This window comes from Salvelinus sp. IW2-2015, linkage group LG17 (assembly GCF_002910315.2).
Source record: "Salvelinus sp. IW2-2015 linkage group LG17, ASM291031v2, whole genome shotgun sequence".
Lineage (NCBI taxonomy): Eukaryota > Metazoa > Chordata > Actinopteri > Salmoniformes > Salmonidae > Salvelinus > Salvelinus sp. IW2-2015.
In genome coordinates, this window is record NC_036857.1 from 26,990,724 (window position 1) to 27,007,481 (window position 16,758).

The 16,758-nt window shown below is 44.4% G+C and overlaps 2 protein-coding genes and 1 pseudogene across 2 annotated transcripts; 1 reads left to right on the forward strand and 2 right to left on the reverse strand.

Annotated features, from left to right (window-relative positions):
* Nucleotides 1-101: 101 nt before the first annotated feature.
* Nucleotides 102-3,342, reverse strand: LOC111976633 (P2Y purinoceptor 1-like). The gene has a single exon (XM_024005622.3). It carries the CDS (start codon nt 1,220-1,222, stop codon nt 239-241), a length of 984 nt encoding a protein of 327 aa, XP_023861390.1. The 5' UTR covers nt 1,223-3,342; the 3' UTR covers nt 102-238.
* An 8-nt stretch (nt 3,343-3,350) lies between these two features.
* LOC111976631 (CCN family member 2-like) lies at nt 3,351-8,515 on the reverse strand. The gene is made up of 5 exons (XM_024005617.2): nt 8,051-8,515; nt 6,946-7,162; nt 5,588-5,836; nt 4,069-4,268; nt 3,351-3,668 (listed from the first exon to the last, which is right to left on the reverse strand). The coding sequence occupies exons 1-5, from the start codon at nt 8,120-8,122 to the stop codon at nt 3,351-3,353; spliced, it is 1,056 nt and encodes a 351-aa protein (XP_023861385.1). The 5' UTR covers nt 8,123-8,515.
* Nucleotides 8,516-14,024: 5,509 nt separating this feature from the next.
* On the forward strand, nt 14,025-16,206 carry LOC139029005 (uncharacterized; annotated as a pseudogene).
* The last annotated feature ends 552 nt before the right edge of the window (nt 16,207-16,758 follow it).

Consider the following 16,758-nt stretch of genomic DNA (forward strand, 5'->3'; position numbering starts at 1 on the left):
ACCAGGAATGTACATTCATGCAGATGACCATGCAAGGAATACAATGTACTTTCCATATCCGCATATTTATAGTACAGCTCAGTAAACACACGAGACCTATAGAAATCTGGGAACTGTACTTTGAACTTCCCTATTCAAACAATAATATGCACAGTAATAAACACATTAGAACTTGCTGAGAGAAAAGCAGAATGACTCAAGAAAGCAAACAAAGCTACACTGCTATTTCAATGTGAGTTCATAATGGTGGGGTTTGTGTCTGGATGCGATGGTTGAATAGCCGAGGCACAGACCGACGAGCTCGTTCCCAAAGCCTGGTGATATGTACGAGCAGGTTTTCATTGCTGTGGATGTAAACCAATGGGTTGATGGCACTGTTTAGACACACGAGTGCTCGGCTGACTTGGTGAGCAATGTAGATGCCAGCAAACCAATCCTCACACGTGCCTTTGCTTTTCAAAATCCTAGTCTTCAGGTTTAGATTTCTGAATATGTGATACGGTATGTAGCAGACTGAGAAGAGTAAAGTCACAATGAACACCAGTTTTAGGCATCTTTGCTTCATCACTTGGTCAATGTTGGGGTTGTTTAAGAGGACCACAGCCACATGTCCATAGCAACCCAATATGATGAGCAGAGGGATGAAAAATCCAGATACTGTCCACGCAATACTGTAGTCCAGGTATTCCTTGGTAGAGAAGTTGGAGGTGGTGTCAACGCATTTGACATTCCCTGAAGAAGAGTTGAGTAATGTTTTGTCAAAGAACATATCAGGAATACTCTCAATGCAGACTAAACCCCAAATTACAGCTGTGATGACTACAGAGTGGCCCCTTGTTATCCTGCCCATCACTCTCAGTGGGTGGACAATGCTCAGGTACCTGTATACACTAATACACGTGAGGAAACCAATACTGCCATACAAGTTCAAATTGAAGCAGAATCTTGTAATCTTGCAGAAGACTTGTCCAAAGGCCCAGTGACTGCCTGCTGAGTAGTACGTAAACAGAAATGGAAGAGTGAGCAAATACAGAATATCTGCAACTCCAAGGTTCAGAACAAAAATGTTGATATTTCCGAATTTCTTCCAGTTCGCAAACAAGGATTTTAGTCCCCAGCAGTTAGCAACAAGACCGACAATAAACACTGACATATACACTGTAGGTAAAAACGTGTGAGTGAATTCCATGTTAATGTGTCCACAGGAAAAGTTTGTCTTCATTTTCTTTCCTCCAAAAATATTTGATTATGAACAGGTCTGTCTTGCCAAAAATATTGTAGCTGGATGAGAATAACCTCTATAAATAAAGGTCAAGTTGAATGAAGTCAGTTCTTCTCAGTGCTCCACATCATTGTTTTCTATTTAAACTTGTTTGACATTGCCTTGTGGTCTATGGTTTCTCGGTAGGCATGCAGAAGAGCAGACACACACAACTACAAACAGGAAACCCATGTACGTCCACACACACACACACACACACACAAACACAATGATAAGACAGCCTATAGGAAGGAGGTCAGAGACAACAAGCTCTCCCTCAACGTCAGCAAGACACAGGAGCTGATAGTGGACTGCAGGAAATGGAGGGCAGAGCACGCTCCCATTCACAGGGCTGTAGCGGAGCGGGTCGAGAGCTTCAAGTTCCTCGGTGTCCACATCACTAAGGATCTATCATGGTCCACACACACCAACACAGTTGTGAAGAGGGCACGACAACGCCTCTTCCCCCTCAGGAGGCTGAAAAGATTTGGCATTGACCCTCAGATCCTCATAAAGATCTACAGCTGCACCATCGAGAGCATCTTGACTGGCTGCATTACCGCTTGGTATGGCAACTGCTTGGCATCTGACCGCAAGGCGCTACAGAGGGTAGTGCATACAACCCAGTACATCACTGGGGCCTCCCTCCCTGCCATCCAGGACCTCTATACCATGCAGTGTTAGAGGAAGGCAATACAAAGTGTCAAAGATTACAGTCACCAAAGTCATAGACTGCTTTTTTAAAACTCATATCTCATTGTAACTATATTTGCACTGATACTGTGAGTCCAATGGAAGTCATTAGATACTGCAAATATGAAGATACTGTACATGGCTTTCTGACTTTGGGAAGCTACATTGTATATTGTCGATGTTGAAAGCTATCAAATCACTAATAAGTCATAAGGAGTTTTAAGGGAAAGTTACAGCACAAATTACAACAATCGAATCTCAATATAGTAATATCATTAATGAATAATATGCAATATACAAAGGAGCTCAAGCTTTACATAAAAAGGCATTGGGAATGGAAAACAGTTTGGACAAAGTATAAAATCAGTGATACAATTGTACAATATTTCAAAAAAGCATTCGAATAGTTTATATTTACAGCAACATTGAAAATAAGTGCAATTTCATCTGACTAAGAACACAAAAGAGACATTTATAAACAAACAAACAAACTGATATAACAGATGGCATTTGCATGTCAAGATACAGTATCTATCAACTCAAAGGTTGGTGTCACTCTGCAAAATAAATTCACTCAAATGAAAGTAACAACACTTGAGTCTTATCCACTCAACTACGTCAGGTCACGTGGTCAGGAGAAACTCTGGGGCCTAAAATGAGTCAAGAAAGACAACAAATGACTGTCATCTGGTCTTCTACATACAGCATAAGACTACAGTTGGTCAATTAGTCCAAAATAAATTTGTTGTGTTACAGTATTTAACTTCTATATGCTAGATAGAGGCTAGTATTTTTCTGCTCTCTTGCAAACTCCTTGTGGAATTGTCATGCCTAATGTTTGGCTTGACAATGACTCTGTTGTAGAGAGAAACCAGGCTAATATCTGGGGTCAGGGTAGCTAACTAGGGTTTCCTGACCTATTCTTTTCCTCATGAGGTCACCTTATGAGATGTGATAGAGTGGAATAGAGTGGAGGTCTTAGTGCAGACGGAGCTTGTCCATTCATATCAGGGCTTTCTTCCCCCGACTCAGTCACAGTTTATCACCTAGAAGATCTTTTCACTTCCCCCATCTATCCTATGAAGTGGGCTACACCTGCTGGATCAAGCCATGATAGACAGAGGCTCTGTTCAAATATTCATACTGGTATACCACTTAGAAGGAGTGCACTTGTATGGACATTGGAACACAGCAAAAGTGTTGCTCCCAGGTCCTGTCTGGACAGGTCTCAGTATGAGCATGTCAGTACATGGAGAGGGGTAGGATAGGGCTCTAGATCTCGACAACAACTTAGTAAAGTGGAGCCATTCAGAAAAGATTGAGGTGGAGAGCCATGGTGGACGCCCTAGGTTCTCAAGGAGGCATAGGACCCAGAGGATTGACTCGAACGTCAAGTCTAGCCCCACACGGCAGGGCTCCGGTGAGAGCGCGCAGAGCCTGAATAGGGTGCAGCTGCATAGGGTCCTGAAGCTGAGTAGGGGCAGTTGTAGTGACAGACACAGGACTGGATCATCATGACTGCCCGGTGAAGGAGCCTGCCGGTAGGGCACCGAAAGGCCACCGTGGCCGTGCTGATCCGGTAGGGGGTACAGCAGCGGGCGTCGGTGCACTGACCGCAGTACCGGGGCCGGTAGACCCGTGTGCTGTAGCAGCCCTGGTGCACCAGTCTCACTGGCACCACTGACCTGTAGCTGGGCTCACAATGCCGGGCCCACTGGGAAAACAGATCAACGTTAGGCTGCTAGATGAGCTCATGGTTGCTGAGAATAGAGGTTCATGTATGTATTATAGGAATGAACTCAAATGCACTTATTGAAGAAAATGCATTAACCATAATACATCTACTGTACACATTCTTATATCTGTGAGAGGTATTTTTTCCACCACAAGCATTTTCCAGTATGACCATTTCACAGACTGAGCAATGGGCACTTTACACCAATATAGTAGTCTAGGTGACCGGAACACACATTTTAACACATACACGAGGCTTACGTATGGCTCCTGTTAACATAACCTATTAACCCCAAATACACTTGAGGATGGGGTAGACGTGGAGTTAGTGTACGGGGGTAGAGACGTAGGGCAGAGAGTCTGGGAAGATATCAACTCACCATGGGGTTCCTGCGTGGCTGGAGGGCCTGACAGGGCCGGACCTTACAAAGACGGCTCTGCATCTCGAGCCGGCAGGCTGGGGTCTTGTTGGAGACCCGCGTGGAGACCCCGGCGCCACAGGTTTGGGAACATGCGCTCCACTCTGTACTCTGGTCTATACAGTTAGAGGGACCCGACAGGCCTGGCCACAAACTGGAGGCTGGAGAGAGGAAGCCAGGATAAAAATGAGACCGAGTGGTGAATTTCCTGAAGAAAACTTGAGTGCTTGCTTCAGCTGTCTAAAATAAGAATAATAAGTATGGGGAATAACAGTAGTGTGCTTCGAGCAAACACACTAATGGGACAATGAGGAATGAGTGACTTGTCACGAGATCCAGCTGTTAACAACTCAATCAGAGCCAAACTAACTCATCCGACATGACTTCCCTGGTTAATAGATTTTTATCAGAGTGTCTCAGATGTCATAATGTCTCTTAATGACTCAATTGGCCTAAACTTGTACGGGAACTTTTCATAGCACAGAAAAGCAGTGCTATCTGGATGGAGATCAATCCCTAAGATAGCAGCTCCGGTCGGATCTGAGTCATAATAATCAGCAGTTTCTTTGGCATTGTTTCTGTAACACAGCACAAAAAAAAAATCTAGGCTTTGAATTCAAGAACACTTAGAACAAAATGTTCCATTGCTATTGACATAGCTTGACTGTGTGACAGTGTCAGACATTTCAGATGTTCTTTTTTCCTTAGCGGTTTTATTTTCCTAACCCGTTTTTGGGACTATTTCCGACTCCTTGGGCTTATTGTGTTTAATTGTTGCGTCGCCTAGCCATGGGTCTTGTTATGAAACTAGGCATTGGTCCCAAAATGGCACCATATTCCCTATATAATTCACTACTTGGTTACAAGTAGTGCACTACATATGGAATAGGGGGCCATCTGGGACGCAGCTTTGGAAACAGGGTCGGTGTTGGAACAGGGCTTGTTATTTTGACAATAATGTGCATTTTCATCTGGCCAGACTTTTCCAATGAAATGCGGGGGTTATATTTGGACATTGTGCATTTTCATTTGGCTAGACTCACCACAATAAAATGCAAAAGATCCCTCAATAAAAGACCTCAGACTATGAGCGTCAGTGGCAGAGCTCATATAAACGTGGGAAGCTAAATATTGCCCTACAGCTTGATTGACGGAACAACATTTGTCATCCTTATAAAAGTGCTATGTATAGTTAGCTAACATCTAAGCTGGACAAACACCATATTCTTCATGAATGTCAAGCTAACACCAAAAAGAATGGTTTAGGATCCACAGGGAAGCATTTTATTGGTTCCCTCTCAAGATGGTCCAATCGAAATACGTAGCAGAAACCTGTGTCAGAACAGAGGATGACTAGCCTGGTCCCAGATCTGCATATAGTAGCTAATGCCAACCACCATAAGGAGTTAGCTATACAGCACAAACATATCTGGAACCAGGCTAGAATATGACTGTTAAACTAGACTGGTGTCTCAGTTACCTGTGATGGCATCCTGAACGACTGTGTTGTCCATGTTCTCACAGACCCACTCCTTGCAGCACTTCCCAGGCAGCTGTACCTGTTGGGGGTGTGGGCAGTCTGGGTTGGGAAGATGGATGTCCTCAGGGCACAGGGGCACGCAAGTCACCCCTCCCCCCAGGCAGCGGCACTGGGTGGCACAGGAGGGCTGGAACACCTGGCCATCCTGGTAGGAGACCCCGTTCAGCTCACAGCCCAACTCCTCCTGACCTGGAAGGTGGAAACAGAACAGACCTGGTTTCAAATACTATTTGCCTGCCTGGAGTGCCAGATGGGTAGGGTTTGCATTTTGGGACTATTGGATTACTTCATCAAACCATGCAAACTCAATCAAGCACAGATATTTTAAATGATTTAAAATAGTATTTGAACCCAGGTCTGGGAACAGGACAGAGAGACCCTCTTAGAGGCTCTTTACCCTGGACTGGCAGCCCCACCCTAACCTTAACTCTAACCCATACACATACCCTGCACCATGGACCCTGCTCTGTTCTGGACTCTGGAAAAAAAATACAAATTACTCACAGAAAGAGAGAGAAAGAGAGACGAGAGAGAAGAGAGAGAGAGAGAGAGAGAGAGAGAGAGAGAGAGAGAGAGAGAGAGAGAGAGAGAGAGAGAGAGAGAGAGAGAGAGAGAGAGCTTGTGTAAGAGTGAGGTAAGTACACAAGAGGATCATGTCTACTACCAAGCCTCTAAGGTTGTTATGTGATGTTATGGGAAACCAGGCTTTCCCAAATGGAACCCTTTCCCCTATTTAGTGCACTACATCTGGTCAAAAGTAGTGCACTATGCAGGGAATAGGGTGCCATTTGGGATGCACACCAGTCCTGAGGAGACTGAGGAGTCTTTTTTCCAATCCGTGTGTGTTGTCTCGGCAATGTATCATTCTCGATGGGCAGTCAGAGGAAATGTGTCAACACCACCACTGAAAATAGAGGTTCAGATGTTTTGGAGTACAGTCAAACTAGAGCCCCTGCGCTCTGCGGCTGGCTGGATCAGTATATGCCCTAAACAGATTGTCTGTTTGTCCCTCTCATACAAACAGTCAGACATAGACTTCAGCTCCATGTGCCATCCCTTTCTGTGTTTTTTGTCTGCTAGCCTGGTTGTTTAGAAAAGGGTGACACTGTGCAGAGCCTGTGGTCCAGTGGCAACACTTCCGGCACAAGCACATGTGTTATGACCCTGGAGACCAGGCAGGATTCAATCCCTGTGTCCACCCTTCCCACTGTTTATCCTTCTCATCTAACCCCCCCTTCCGTTTACATTACTGTCAGTAATAAAGCCTAACAAAACAGGAGGAAAAGGCTGGCACTCACTGACACACTCTCCAGGGTCGCCGGGGAAGCTGGCGCTGTAGTCACACTGTAGTCCTCTCTGGCTGTCACACACATACAGGTCGCTGCAGGCCGCTCCCTGCTGCCGGGCACACACCTGGCAGCACTGGCAGCCGTCCAGGACCAGAGGGACTCCTGCTGGGCACTGGGGCACGGGGTTGGGGCACTGGCATGGTCCTGGGCACAGCTGACACCACACCTAGAGTAACACAGGGGGCAGAGGTTAGAGGTTAAATCAGGCTGAGGTTAGAGCAAGAGGAGTAGGAGGTCAATTGGTTGTTGTTGTTGTTGTTGTCGTCATTGTCATCATAGTCTTCATCATTACGACCATTATCATCATCATCATCATCATAATCACCCTCATCACCATAGTTGAAAAATGCTGCCGTTATGTTCTGAAATAAAACAGCCTTTCCTTGACAAATTGTAAGCACATTAATATTTGGTAGAAGTACTTTGTTTGGGGAACACTATGTCCAACACTGTCTGGTCAAAATAGTCCTGTTTTCAATTACATGCAGTTAATGGAGCCAAGCCACAGCAGGCAGCCTTTGGACATACTGGCCTCAATTATTCACTGGTGGAGCAATGTCTACGGCAACTATGCATTCCGAATATTCATCATTCATCAATATTTCTAAACATATATTTATGTTCATTTATGTTTATGTTCATATTCATGATGATCTGTATAAAGTGTAAAAAAATAAAGCCAATTTCTAAAATGACAAAACACAAAATAATAAAGTGCTTAGCAGTGTACAATACTGTTACATCATGCCATGAATAGCTAGCTACTTGTACGTATATTACATATTGGCTATGCAGTAAGTTACAAATATGGTAAATTGACTATAGAGTAAGTTACAAATAAAAACAAAATCAGTTCTATCAAAACAATCTTCAACCACAGCCACCTGAAAGCTTCTGATAGATCTTTCCGTGGAATCAATGGAATCGATCAATGGAATGCAGTCTCGTTGATCTCCACAGACAGTTCACATCCTGAGCAACAGGTGTAAGCTACAGGTACAGTTCACCTCCAGGTACACACAAATAGAAGAGCAGAATAGTAGTTTGGCCTCACCTGCAGTGCACCCATACAGAGCAGCAAAGCCAAGGCTATCACATTGTCACTGAGTTGTCTTGAAATTTCCATTGGAACGTCTGTAGGTTGATTGAACTGCTCTGTTTGTCTGTCTGTCTAACCTCTTAAGTGTGATGGTAGTGGTGCCTGCTAGCTAGCAGTGCTGCTTGCTGTTTGCTGACTGCTCATTCCTCTGCATGGCTGACATTTATCGAGTCTCTGCTGTGATGTCACAGGCTGACCGCCGTGTAAACAGTCACTGGAGCGGGAGCAGAAATGCTTCACATTCCTACTCCCTGTTGCCCATTTCTACTTTCAGACCTTTTTCTCCTCCTATCTCCCTCCCATCTCTTTCCCCCTCCAGCTGTTATAGATTGAAACAGGTAGTTGTTCAGTATTTCCTCATTTCAAAACCTCATCAAATGCAACTGAATTCAATTACTTATTCTAAGTCAACCTGCAGTTGTAATAATGAGCCTCTTACAATTCAAACCTCGTCGTCCTCTGGTTGCCATTGTGCTGCAGCAGCATGTCTGATGTGAGGCTGAACTTGAGTCGCTGTGACCTGTCCCATTGTGAAAGAGAGGAACTCAAACAGAAACACTAGAGTAAAGTAAAGTGAAAGTAAACACTGTCAGAGAGTTCCATCCTCAGAGACCATGAGGACACAAAATGTGCCCAGCAACCACAGCAAAGAAGCAGAAAACACTAACATCTAGCCTAAATTAGAGGCTGTTATTATGAAGGTCACAGATAAAACATAGCAGCATGACTGGAGAGAATACTTGGGCCGGGTGAAAATTTGTTCTGTAAAAGTCTAGATTATTCGCTTCTTTTATCAATGAAATAGGCCTACCATTACATACCATTAGTGTTGGGGAATAGTGAACTACATGTAGTTGAACTAGTAATTAAACTAAGTTTTCCAGTAGCTTGGTGGTATTTGAACTAAATTCAAATATTGGTAATTTCAGTAGTTAATTACTTTATTGCCATGTAGCAGTGTAGCTAATTACTGTAACTACACACTTCTTTTTTAGCATGAATGAAATACAATTTGTGTTTAATACACATTCTGTTAACATCTGATACCAGAGTGATCTGTATTTGCAATTTTTCAGATTTTCAACATTTCAGATTTAGATATGATACTTTTTTACAAAGTAGCTTGGATGTAACTACTTTTTCAAAGTAACTTCAGTTTAATAAACTATATTTTTCTTAAGGGTAGCTTTAGTGAAGCTTCTTCCAGTGTGAAGTAATTGGTACTTTGGTCAACTATGATTTCAGAGTAGCTTCCACAACACTGTATACCATTGAAATATTTTTGGTAAAGAAATGGATCTGATAATACTTTGAGTACTACTTGGGCATGAGTATTCAGGATTAATTACTTGGTCCATTCTCAATCATGAGAATTGATGATAACAGTTCACATGGAGAAAGAAGGGACTAGGGAATGAAAGGAAAGGAAAAGAGATGGTTTAAAAATAGAATGAGACAGATGAAAGTATGCATGTCCAATACAGGTGGGAGCCAGGTGGTTAGCCAGTTACAGCAGACCAGACATGAACTGATCGCCAGTTTGCTCTAAACTTTGTTCTCCCCACATTTTTATTTACTTTTCATACTGTCCAAGAAATACAGGATTTGGAATGCCCCCAAGCTTATAGGCAAGGCAATAGCCCTGCTGTAACCCACAGCGCACATTGGACATTTGGAGGAGACCTTGCTTCAGAGGCAGAAAACAAAGGGCCTACAGTATTCAACTTGTGGCAATAGTGTCAGGGTTGGGGAGTAACTGATTACATGTAAAGTAGTCCAATTACTTAATCGTATTATATTACTGAGTTTAGGTAATCCAAAAGTTACGTTATTGATTCCAATTTTGGACAGGTAACTAGTAACTGTAACGGATTACATTCAGAAAGTAACCTACCCAACCCTGAATATTGTTTTGTTTTTCTAATAAAGTATGTATATTTCAAACAATGCTTGTTCAAACATACAGGTGTAGCAAAGATATTACAATGTTCAAGTTTACGTTTAAGTTGATTGGAAATGTCATTATTTGTCTTACTGTATGCGGTAATAAAAGGATTAATTCAAGTGATGACAAAAAATACTTGCTTAAAAAAGAAAATACAATCAAAGGAGCAAAACAATGCCAACGTGACCATCAAATTATCAATGATATACTTAAGTAAAATGTATATCTACAAATACCAAAGGATTGTGAAAGCCAAGTAAGCCCTACAATCAATCTATCTTTCCAAAACCCACAGGGTTTGGTTGGAAAGCTAAAGGATAATAAAGTATTACTGTGACTGAGTCCCTCAGGGCTCAATACAATGACCCCATTCAGTTTAAGAGTGATATTGTTTTGCTATGTAATGGTATACAGGAGCCCTATTTGATTAAATGTTCATTCAATCACACATGGACTGTAGGGCAATGCCATGAAAATATTATGGCTCCTATAAATGTAGAAAATAAAGCATTGATCAAAGTGTTGAGAAATATAAGTGAATCTAGCCTACTGTACCAAATCTGCCACTATGGAGCTAGAATGGCCAACATATTTTCAAGGAAAAGGTCCAACCAACGTTCAGTGAATTTTTAAAAACGGCATTGAATATTCAATAATGGTCCAACATAAAAACACAGTAACATACAAAGTAGACAAAAAAGAGAGTTGCGTAAGCCATAATTGCATCCATTTATTCCACCGTAAATCAAATGTTCTCACCTCTCATATTTCTCTCATCAGCTAACCAAGCGAGTTGAGGTCTGCCAGCTTTATGGTTAGTGGGTTTGGGTGGCACTCAGTTGGTGTGCTCTGAGGGATCTGAATGTGAATGAAAGTCAATAAGCTGTGGCCAGCAACAGTCACAAATAATACATCTCACCTCTCCCCCAGGGCAGTATCTGACACACACGCACACAAACACAGCGCCAAGTGCACTCTGAAGCTGGTGTCCTGAGGTTTTGGCACAGGTGCATCTCTGAACCAACAACCTCAGGTTTCCGAGCAGCGCCATGTTTAAACTGTCAAGACTGGCAGATATGCTTGTATCTTCAAGATGCGGAAGACACATATTGTGTGTGTGTGTGTGTGTGTGTGTGTGTGCGTGCGTGCGTGCGTGCGTGCGTGCGTGCGTGCGTGCGTGCGTGCGTGCGTGCGTGCGTGCGTGTGTGTGTGTGTGGTAATATGAGTTCAGAAATAGCAAAAGAGGTCCAGCTTCACGTTACAGAATGCTAAGCGTGTGCAAAGCTTTCATCAAGGCAAAGGGTGGCTACTGTGAATAATATAAAATATATTTAGATTTGTTTAACAATTTTTGGTTACTACAGGATTCCATATATGTTATTTCATAGTTTTGATGTCTTCACTATTATGCTACAACGTAGAAAATAGTAAAAATAAAGAAAAACCCTTGAATGAGTAGCTGTGTCCAAACTTCTGACTGGTACTGTACATTGACTCATTATTACAGTAAAGCTCATGGCAGAGATGATGCCCGACATCGCGGTCTTACTGGCAACTTCTAAACTAAAGAGAAACTCACAGGCGGAGTATTCCTGATTCATTGAAAATAAGCCTTAGCTCTTCCACATTCTTCACTCAGTCTGGAAGAATAAAGCACAATGAATGATGTGAAAGATGTGTTTTCCTCCCAAGGTTTACTGTAAATTCATCCAACTTCAACATTGAAACAATGTGTTCTTTCTTAACTGTTTAAGCTCTGAAATGTTACCAAATGACTAAGTCTAAATCACTGTCGACCAAGACTTTGTAGTATACATGATTACTGCAATGCATGAAGCCTCTCTTTATGTCTTTCCACCAAGCTAAAAGGTGCAGCAAACAGAGCATCAGCAGGAAAGGTGGAGGTCTCAGACTACACATGGATCTGAACAACCTGGTTAGGAATCTTCCACGGAGGAGAATAAGGAGGTTGCAGGTGCAAAGTTTGGCAGGCCAGAAAGACATTAGCATAAAGTAATGCACACCAGCTGGAGAGAAATACTATTTTAAGTTCGGGATGTACTGTACTACAAGTGTGGCCCTGGAAATGTGTTCCCGCATGAAGATTGCTTGCTGACCTCTTGAAATCTATAAGAAATGCTACAGTTGCATATTTGTTACATCATGCTATATTGTCTGTATATTGTCTAAAATTGGCACAGTACTGTCAGAAAGCACAAAGAAATACTTTTCTGGTAACTGACATTTAACTAAGAAGAGGGAAAACAAAACAAGCAATGATACAGTATCAAAACAGGTTTAATAAAGCCACATTTTGTCACTCTTTAATCCCAGCTGTGGTCCAGATGTGCTTAGACAGTTCAGCTATGTAGACACAGAGAGCTCTCCAACTCTCCAACATGGAGGGATAGTCTCCGGCAGCCAAGATGTTTTGCTATTGAAGGAAATGACACCTAGATTCCAGGCATTCCAGGTCAATGTGTGAAAATCACATAGGCCTGTCACAGACACTCCGGAACAACTAAACATTCTGATAAGGACAGTGTCCTGACCAGAAGGTCACCTGGTGACGTCAGTAGGGTGGGGCACTACACTCTCTCCCAGGTTTTGTTCCAAATGGCACCCTATTCCCTATTTAGTGCACTACTACGGGCCCTGGTCAAAAGTAACCCATTACATAGGACATAGGTTGCCATTTGGGACGCAGTCCTAGTCTGTCGGCTAGGAAACTCCTGTTGACTACCAAACTCCTGTCGACTACCGGGAAGCACCCGCCCACCCACCTTGATAGCCGCAGTGGCAGGTTTATTAGCTAGGAAGGTAGGAAGGCAACACTGTCTGTCTCATCTGGCACTGTCTGAGCAGCAGCATGGATGGAAATATTTTTGTTCAGGCCTGTGAATGACAATCTGTGTAAACTATGATTTGTCCTGTAATATATAGGGAGTATATAGAAACAGGACGATTAGAACAAAACCATGACAAATAACTTGGACGCCAACCAACAAGCTAGTCATTTTGGGCAGCCAGGGTTCTCAATTATTCATTTTAACATCTTACAGTGGGATTCACAGAATCTCTAAGCAGCTCGAAGAACCAATCACACAAGTCTGTTGAGTCGAGTGGCAAATGAGTGAGCCTCTCCCCTCATAATAAAGTGCCACTCGCTTGCCCTCTGGTCATTTTCACCCCCCTTCCTCACAGAAAAGTTCTGCTCTAGCTCTCCTCAGCACGAGTTGATCTGTTTTCCTGTTCAACTGGAAGGCTACACCGACGAGCGCAGGTTTTTCAGCTTTCGTCTTTCACAGAAAGGAACCTTTTCGATTTGGGTAATCAGCTTTTCCGCTCTTTTTTCCTTTTGTCTCCTGTGGTGGCTATCGTGAGACTTGGCTAGCTAAGCTGCAAGGATAGCTATTCTACAACAACAACAAATTCTACCTGGAAGGGTGGAATTACTAGCGCTCTCTCATTTAGGTCAACCCACTGACGTTTCGCATTGAATAGACTGACCGTCTGCTTATCAGTCGAGAGCCACACTTTGGTTCATCGCAAAACCCACATGGTGCTAGCTTCTCTGGCTAGCACTCTGCTAACTAGCTAGGCTATTAGCTCAGGTGGCAAAGGGGAAGGGGACCTCAACGATGACGATGGCATGAAAGACCCCCTCCAGGCAGCGGAGGAGGAAGAGAACGAGGAGGCGCAAGCCATTACCTCTAGACCCTCTTCTGCCCTTAGCGGTGCACCTGTGGCAGATGACAGATATTCACTTATCGATGTCTGCAAATGAACAGCCGCCAGACTCAGCGTTGAGTGACCTGAACCCATGGCAGTGCAGAGAGGGACTGGTATGATGGGAGGAAACTCCCCTCTCGTACCCTCCCAGGCAAACAACTCCTCTCAGCTATTCCAGATTGTGTGGCAGATGCCAAACCTAATTGGGACAAACCCTTGACTGGCAAGGTCCAAACCTGACTTTTTGACAGCATGAATGTTAAAGACATGGAGGAGCTGGGCCACGGCAAACCAACGGTGGTCGAGCTGTCACTGGCCAGCCACCTCAAACCTAGTGCCTTGTCACTGACAGGCAATTCTCGCCCTGATAAGACGGACCGCTTCTCCGCGTCCTTCTACCAAAAAGTCAATGTTTCTGCTGCACGTTCTGTACGTTCTGCACGTTCTGAATGTTACATCCCTACTGCTGGCTTACCAGGCTGATTTAATGCTAGAGATTCACAATCTCCTAGTTGTCTGCAAGCCTAACCCAGACATTTGGGATGAGATCTGTGTCATCACAGTGGTGCCATGAGCCTTGCGGTGTTAGGGGAGAGAACCTTGTGGCTCAACTTGTCCAGCCTGTCTGACAAGTAGAAAGCAGATTTCCTTGACGCTCCTGTCGAGCCAAAGGAACTGTTTGGGCCAGCTGTCGCAGCCATTACGTCAGAAGTGCAAACTTCGAAAGAAGAAGGTTGACGCCTTCAACTTCTGGCTGCCCTGTAGACCTGAGAATCATGACTACCTGGCGTACACCTCTGTTGTATTCAAGCGTATTGCCAAGGACACCGAGCAAAAATACAGAGGGTGCTGCGGCACCACTAGTGATTGAGAGTCTATCAACCTGTGGGCTACTCACCACCAGAGCTGGCGCTCATGCGCAGTCCAGCCCTGGATCTGGTCCACGGTTATGAAGGGGTAGAGACAGCAGTTCGCTCTGAGTCCACCCGCTTCAGTAGCAACTGGCGACTCCACACGCATACTAGAGSAGGATGGCTCCTCTTTATTACACAAAGTTGCTATCAGGGTGATACCAGCTGCAGAGAGCCACCTCGGCTTCTACTCCTGGTACTTCCTGGTTCCCAAAAAGGGGGAAGGGGCTCTCACCATTATGCTTACGTTCAACGTGCTGTCTCTCTCTATTTGTCAACGCAACTGTTTCCTCTCAGTTGACATGTGGGACAATTCAAATAAGCATCCTGCCAGCACACATGATATTTTTAAGGTTTGCTTTTCAAGGCACAGCCAACAAATACCTCGCTGTCCAATTCGGGCTGGCGCTAGCTCCCAGAATGTTCATCAAGTGTATAGAGACAGCTCTCACACCACTGGGAAACAAGGGGCTGAGACTCTCCGTCTACATAGACAATCACCTGCTTTGCTCCCCATCCCGGGAGCAAGTGTTACGAGACACGACTATCCCACGTCTCCAAGCCAGTGTTCAATGTCAATCAGAAAAACAAATGTTTTGTGCCAAAACAGGGAATAGAAGACCTAGGCGTGATGCTGGATTCTCTCTCTTATCAGGCAACACCCTCTGGCGACCGCATCGGGTCGTCCCCACGTTTCCTCTCCCTGTTCCACAGGGGGAGCTCGGTCACATTCAGTACCTGCATCCGAGTGCTGGGGTTGATGGTGTCCTCCATCTCAGTAGTACCCCTTGGCCTACTGAGGATGAGAGACTTCCAGTGCTGCCCAGCATCTGTGTACACAGCATCACCTCAACCGTCAGATAGAGGTGACCTCTGCTTGTCTTTCAGCTCTCTGTCACTGGAAGAGCCCCTTGATCTTTGTTTTGGGCACTCCCCTAGGGGTAGTGGCAACGGAGGTAGTGGTGACGCGTTACTTACGGGCTGGGGCGCTGTTCAAGAGGGGAATGCAATAAACGGACTGTGGATCCCACAATGCTGCATTTCTCATTTAAACTACCTTGAATTGCTGACAGTGTTTCTTACTCTGAGACACTTTCGACCCTCCCTTCGGAATCACGCCTMGATTAAAACAGACAATATGACTGTGGTGGCATACATTAACTGCCAGGGTGGCACTCTCTCCCTGCGCTTACACAGACCATCAATCAGAATTATTCTGCTGAGCAAAGCACACCTACTGTCACTACACTGCGCGACTCATGTCCTAGGCATACTTAACGTAGGAGTGGACTTATTGTCCACAGGGAATCTCCAACAAGGGGAATGGAGATTCCATCCTCAAGTGGTGAAACAAATCTGGGAGAGATATGGACAAGAATCAATAGATCTCTTCACATCGCAAAGAAAACGTGCACTTCCCGTTGTTCTTCGCGCTAGCAGGAGACGCACCTCTGGGGGTGGATGCACTGGCACACCCTTGCCAGTGCGAATGCTTATCCCTCATCTTGGTAGCCCCTCAATGATAAGGCAGGCTCTGGATAGGGGAGATGTTAATGCTGGATGCGACAGGCCTGTCTCTCTGTCATGTAGACTTTCCAGAGTGCTAGGGTTACTTCGCCACACTCACGTATGGAAAAAGTTGGTGTGTTTTTGAGAAGTGGTGTGACCAAGAACAGATCATTCCTTTCCAATGCTTTGTATCTGAGTTTTTATGCTTTCTGCAGAACATTTTGTACAGAGGGAGGGCGTTCTCCACTGTTAAAGTCTACATAGTCGCTATCACCGTCTGTCATATAGACTTTGACAATAAGAATGTGGGTAAACACCCATTGTTATGTCATTTCGTGAAGGGAGAGCGTTGCTTACATATCTATTCTTTAAGACTGGTTTACTGGTTGCCCTTCCATCCGCAAAGTGAGCGTGTGAGCAACACGCACTGTCAGCTCACCTCACCGTTCGTACCTGCCTTTATGCCTAAGGTCAGCAGCAATTACAATTGCCATTGCCTCGCCTGTTTAAGGGCATTTCCTTGCAGGAGATTTGCGATGCGGATTGTTGGGCATCCCCTCATACTT

What these genes read in the sequence shown, in the direction of transcription:
- LOC111976633 (XM_024005622.3), bottom strand. Translation starts at nt 1,222, where the DNA reads ATGAAGACAAACTTTTCCTGTGGACACATTAACATGGAATTCACTCAC.
- LOC111976631 (XM_024005617.2), bottom strand. Translation starts at nt 8,122, where the DNA reads ATGGAAATTTCAAGACAACTCAGTGACAATGTGATAGCCTTGGCTTTG. An exon ending in TCTGTATGGGTGCACTGCAG is followed by an intron (nt 7,163 to 8,050) that starts GTGAGGCCAAAC and finishes GTGTTACTCTAG; the next exon opens with GTGTGGTGTCAGCTGTGCCC. An exon ending in CGTTCAGGATGCCATCACAG is followed by an intron (nt 4,269 to 5,587) that starts GTAACTGAGACA and finishes TCCTCTCTCCAG; the next exon opens with CCTCCAGTTTGTGGCCAGGC.